Source organism: Hibiscus syriacus, unplaced genomic scaffold (assembly GCF_006381635.1).
Source record: "Hibiscus syriacus cultivar Baekdansim isolate YM2019G1 unplaced genomic scaffold, ASM638163v2 tig00111582_pilon, whole genome shotgun sequence".
Lineage (NCBI taxonomy): Eukaryota > Viridiplantae > Streptophyta > Magnoliopsida > Malvales > Malvaceae > Hibiscus > Hibiscus syriacus.
Genome location: NW_024063126.1, coordinates 7,539,600 through 7,545,870, shown reverse-complemented (window position 1 = coordinate 7,545,870; position 6,271 = coordinate 7,539,600). Strand labels below are relative to the sequence as shown.

Below are 6,271 nucleotides of genomic sequence, written 5' to 3'. Positions count from 1 at the left end.
CACTCAACCATTTCCAAATCTTCAAGCTCCAACTGCAATCTTTTTTCCTTAGCCACACTACCTATATCAGGGTTACACAAAATCAAGATTTGTCACTTCTCCAATTCCCCCTCTTCTCAACAACCTTTCCAGAAATATCAACATATTTTTCCTTATTAAACTTCCTCAACACATTCTTAAGTCTTGTGAGTTTATGAAATAAAATATGCATAGGATCCTCCTGAACAGGCCCCTCTTAAGACTGTATAACAATTTACCTAAATTCAGGATGAAGGGTCCAAAAATTGAAATACTTAAAAGGCTTAGGTTTAGACACTACACTCTCCTTAAATCCAAATAGCAACCAAACAATGATCTGACACTCCAGGATCCTGAAACTCCACAAAAGAATCAGGAAAACTAACACACCAACTAGAATTCATAAGAACCCTATCTAATTTTCTATCAAGAAAACCAACCTCATGCTTATTTGACCAAGTAAAAAGAGGTTCAAAATAAGGATGATCTACAACACCTAACTCCCTCATACAATTATGTAAATCGTCCATATCAGATGTAACAAGAAAATTAGTCTCCTCAGCATTAGAACTTTCATTAACATCATACACAACATTAAAATCACCCCCTATAAGTCAATGCAGGTCCCCAACCAAAGAAGTAACCACTTGTAGATCCCTCCAAAGCTTTTTCCTCACATTACCTTCATTATTGCCATAATTGGCAGAAATAACAACCCGATTCCCCCAAGAAAACCAGAAATGGAAATAGACTGAGTAGTAACATTTAAGATAAAAACTTAAACCCTTCTTCCATAGGAGCCAATCCTACTATTATCCATAACATTATAATTCCAACAATAACAACAATCATTAAAAAATCTAGAGAAATAGCATAAGCATTTTGTTCCCTAATCCTAGTTTCCAATAAACAAAGAACCTCAACATTAAGTCTCTCAGCCCTACACAACACACTATGTTGTTTATTGGGGTGATTAAACCCACTAACATTCCAAAAAAAAACTACTACATGTTAAAGGAGAACCAATACCTCCAACTAAACCATCAATACCATCAGACTTCCTAGTTTTGTCTAACTAACCCCTCTTCTTACCCTTAAGCTCTTGGAAAACCTGAGCAACACCTTGAGAGGCCAACCGAGACTCCCTACCCTCTCTTCCAAGAGTCACCCTACCAAGGCTTCCTTGTTGTCTTTGCTTTTCGTTTTGGAGTAAAAATTGGTTTTATTTTTTGTTTTGGTTATCGATGGCATGCACTCTTTTCCTAAATCCATATGGGCTTCACGTCTAGACGACTCGATCCGTGGGTTTCTTTGGCTTAATACCCCAAGCGGATAGATTATTTGGGTGTCAGGCCGCCCTAGAGTTTATTTAGGAGAATATGATATTTTATACAGTGCACCCCGAACTCCTCACCTCGAGGTGACGAGTTCACTCGGATATTATTTTTAAGTAGTCCACTCATAGTAGGCCCTACATGGGCCATTATTGTATTGGCCTTATAGTGACTCGTCATGTTTAGGTGAGGAATCCAATAAAAAATACTTTTCTTTAAAAAAAATTAAAAAAAAATAAAATTTATATATTTTGAAAGAAAAAAAATATGGAAATCTTATCACATTGATGTGACGGGTTCGTTCAAATTAAAAAAATAGTAGACGTTTCATAGTCATTGGTCAACGGGCAGCAACATTCATTTCGAACTCGTCACTTACGACCAGGAATTTAAAAATTCTAGTTGCTTATAGTCGTTAAGGGTAAGATTATAAATATGGGTTTGGTGTTATGGTTTTTTACCAAACCCTAAATCCAAAAAATTAATAAAACATACGTTTTACGAAAATCTCAAAAAATAACAACCAAAAATATATATTGCCGCTGGATAACGTCTATGTTTTGTCAATCTAACGTGGGCCGAACGATGAATGGATTTTTCGTAGTAGGAGATGACAATCAAAGAGTCGCATTAGCGGATGATGATGTATTTATATCAATCCGGTCTATTCCGACCATTTTTTTACGTGGCTTCAAGGAGTACCCGATATTGATCGATGATTTGATTGAACTTTGGCAGCTCGAAATGCACACGTTCCACTTCCCGAGTGGTGAAGCGATGATTACTCTGGAAGACGTCGCTTACCAACTCATTGTTCCGGTGAATGGAGCCTCATGGTGAGGCAAAACATTTACAACCCCGTGATGTTATTTACCAAGTTTTGGTAAAATGGCCATCTTCCAACGTTATCAGGGGGTATCAGATCATGATAACATGGTTGAAGTCTAAATTACAAGTCACGGACAAGTCTACCAAGGTGGAGGTTGTTTTCGCCTCCCGAGCATTTCTTCTCCAACTGATCAAATAGATATTATTACCGGATAAATCCAATAATTTGGCTCACACTTAGTATATGCAATTTTTGGAAGGCTTTGTTGTGTGTTGTAATACCAGTTGGGGCTCGACGATTTTGGCCTTTCTTTACGGGAGTTTTGCAAGGTCATACTTGTCTAAACGGGTCGAAAAGTCGATGTAGCCAGTTTTCTGATACTGCTACAGTCCTGGCTTGGTATCGCTTCCCGTTTTTTACGCCAGTTACAACATCCTCAGTCGAGTTTTCGATGGATGCAATGTAATTGTTTAACTTTATTTATTTAATTCTTTTAAATTTCATAAATTTAATTATTTTTTATTTGTTTATAATATTTTTTTATTTTATAAATATTTTAGATGATATTATAAAATGTCTGAGACGAAGTTGGCGGGTTCCACTACACGAGAGATATGGATGAGGATCGACATCGTCGGTCAACATATGGTATGACAATGAATTTTTTATTATTATTTTTAAATGTTTTAACTTTATATATACTAACTTTGAAATTTAATATTTACAGTTTTCTTGGCTTCCGTGTGTCGACGAGGAGATCAATCAGTTATAGCCGTCGGGATTTTTTTAGGGGTCCTACTTTTTATGTGTCGTGACTCTATTGTTGCATTATGCAATTATAAAGTGGCATGTTGCAGACAGAGTGATGCGACGGTTTGTGTCATGCCAGTCGATCCCTATACTTATGGTTGAAATGGACACGCTTCATACAATCGATACGCGTGGGAAACATGAGGAAAATTGGCCGGTGAGGCACGCTTTCTACATCAAGCAATGGAATCAGCGTGACCAATTACTCCCCCTACGTTAGGACATCACACCACTAGACCTCGATTTAGATATTCTCCCTATCTCCATAATTATGTAGCAAATGGGAAACCATATATGATGATACCAAAAGAGAGGGGAGATTGGGAAAATCATCAGGCCACATACACCAAGTCCAAGTTCAAATCCAAGAAGAAAACATCGTCGTCTTCTGCTTCTGCTTCAGCATCTGCCGCTGAAGAATACTATTATACATCCCATGACCAAATTGGGTTGGAGGTTCATGGGATGCACCGCAATACACTTAAGGATCTTCCACAAAACATGTGATTACGGGTGAGTGGGAGCATATCCTATATGTCACCAAAGCCAAGTCGAAGCAATTATGATGATGATGGCTCAAATGTCATAAATCCATCATCGCATTTCGAAGATAGATCGTAAAGTGCGTTAAGTACACCACCTCGGCAAGACGACGAAAATGACAACCAAGGCTTACGACCCTAGTGAACTCGACGAGCTCGCGACATTATCATTCGACAACTCCTCAGCATCGTCAAGAATTTAGAAGACATAGATAAATTGTTTTGTAATTTTCATCTAAAAATTAATTTCTTGCAATTATTTATTCGTTTTATATTTTGTAAAATGATAAATTCATTTTTCTTTTAATTTCAATTTTTTTTAAATTTTACCCTGCCGAACTCGTCAGCTCAAGGTGACGAGTTTCAAGTGACCGTTGTTGCCCGTCTTCTCATTGACCAATGGCTAGAAAACGGCTAGTATTTTTTAATTTGAAGGAACTCGTCACCTCGATGTGACGAGTTTGCCCTATTTTTTTCAAAATCTATAAATTTTATTTTTAAATAATTTTAAGAAAAGTATTGTTTATTGGACTCGTCACCTCGACGTGACGAGTCATTATAAGGCTAATAAAATAATAGCCCACGTGGGGCCTACTACGCGGGGACCAATTAAAAATGATATCCAAACAAACTCCTAACCTCGAGGTGACGAGTTCGGGGTGCACTGTAGAAATTGTCGTATTCTCCTAAATAAACTCTAGGGTGGCCAAATACCCCCAAATAATCTATCCACTTGGAGTATTGGGTAAAAAAACTCTATCTATGTAGTATATTTTTATTTTGGTTAAATTCACATCTGGCCCTTCTGATTTCGTAAGTTACTCAATTTAATCTTTAAATCACGTGTATTAATTGTTAGGTAACCTATTTAATTTTCTTTTTCCTACAATTAGGTACAACATGCTTATTTATTAATTATTATAGTCTTACTAACATATTTTTGTGTTTCAATAAATATAAAGGCGTGCATCACAAAGTTATTTTTGTTATTTTAAAAATCAAGGTAATGTTATCGTGTCACGTTAGCTAACGTGATAATGTCCTAACTCATTAGATATTATTTTGTTAATTATTCATGACACATAGATATCATTCATAAACTTCTCATCATTTTTAAGGGTAAACTACAACATATATTATTAAACTTTAAGCCCTGACTCATTATAACATCAAGTATTTAATGTTGTCAATTTTATATTAATATTTACTTTTAAGTACAATTATCAACTCTAGCTACTCTCTTGAAAAAAACCATTGTCAACACTGTCCTACAAGGTTCAACTTTGATGACGGCGATGTTGTTATTCTTGTTATATAACTTAATCGGTGCAATTCAAAAATATATATTAATTTTGTTAAGATTATAATAAATTCTTAAGTTAGTTTAGTGGTTGGGTGTTTAGTATTACTTCATAAAAGGTTTTTAGTTTGAATCTCTTTAAAAGTATAGTTTTTCATAAATAAAACGACGTTGTTTTGGGCTTTTTAAGCATCAAAAAGTCACGTCAAAACAACGTCGTTTTGGTGAGGTAATCACATCAACAACGTCACTACACACAGCTGCCACGTTATCGTCCTGTTAAGTCATTAACGGCGGAGTGACATAATTGCAGTTAGAAGTTTTGTTTAAAAAAAATTGTCTAGGGCATTTAAAACGGTGAGATTGATTTCACAACTATTGATGCATTATTGGTTAACGGTGATCACCATGAAGGAGATCAAATTGTGGTTTGTGGTTATGGTTTGCAGGTAAGCATTTAAGCTTCTCATTTCGCTGAATGATTTTGGGATTAGTGGATGTTAAATTCTCAAGTATTTATTTCTTTTTTCGGGGGTCTATTGTGACCAATATAAGAGCAACGTGGACACCTCACCCTATGAAGGAAATCCGAGTGAAAGTATGGTTTTCTCTCTCGTATCTGTTTAAACTCTCTGTCTGGATGGAGGTTATAGAAATCTCTTGTATTGACATCCTATGTATTGCTCTTTATGGATGTTAATATGATTTGATGATGTCCTTAATACGAATGGATATTAGCATAAGGTAAGGCTAGGAAACAACTTTCATGGGACTTTCTGGTCGGATGACTGTAGGGACTAGGGAGCCGTATATGCAGCACAAAGAGATAAAAGAGGCACAGGGTACCAAGACCGCTGCACAGGTGATTGAAACTTAGCAATATATTGGCTTATCTATTGCATCTGATACCTGCACAAATAAATTATTAGTTAATCTCCTGTTATATCATTATGCAGGGCGTTGAACATGCCATTGCTGGCACTAGTACCTATGTCGTTGTTACTGATGAGGATGTGGAAGATCTCAAAGAAGCAATCAAGGATGATATGCAATCGTTCTACATGCAGGTATCTACCCTCGGCTTTTTGGAAGCATTGCTGTAATTTCCGAGAACTCCGCAAGTTAATAGTCCTGTTAGTGGTATAGGCATAGGATATACCATTTTGAGCAACTGGAAACTTTTGTGATACTTCTACATATAATGGGAAATTTGTTGAATAAAATGTTTCAAAAAAATAATAAAATTGAAGAGTTGAAAAATCTAGAAAGAAAGTACATAACGAACTACAAGGGATGGGCATGAATCTGGTTGGATTGGGTTTTTGGTCAATCCGACTTAACCCGAGAATATACACCCGTCACCCAAAATCCATCACGACCCGAGCTTACCCGACTTATACTTGACTCGTCCTTTTAAGATAAACCCAAAATCGATCTT

At 36.2% G+C, this 6,271-nt stretch overlaps 1 protein-coding gene across 1 annotated transcript; it reads left to right on the top strand.

The window, feature by feature from the left end:
• Positions 1–5,603: 5,603 nt before the first annotated feature.
• On the top strand, positions 5,604–5,952 carry LOC120165321 (eukaryotic translation initiation factor 5B-like). Its single transcript, XM_039174870.1, has 2 exons — positions 5,604–5,695; positions 5,790–5,952. Exons 1-2 carry the CDS (start codon positions 5,618–5,620, stop codon positions 5,934–5,936), a joined length of 225 nt encoding a protein of 74 aa, XP_039030801.1. The 5' UTR covers positions 5,604–5,617; the 3' UTR covers positions 5,937–5,952.
• Positions 5,953–6,271: the final 319 nt, after the last annotated feature.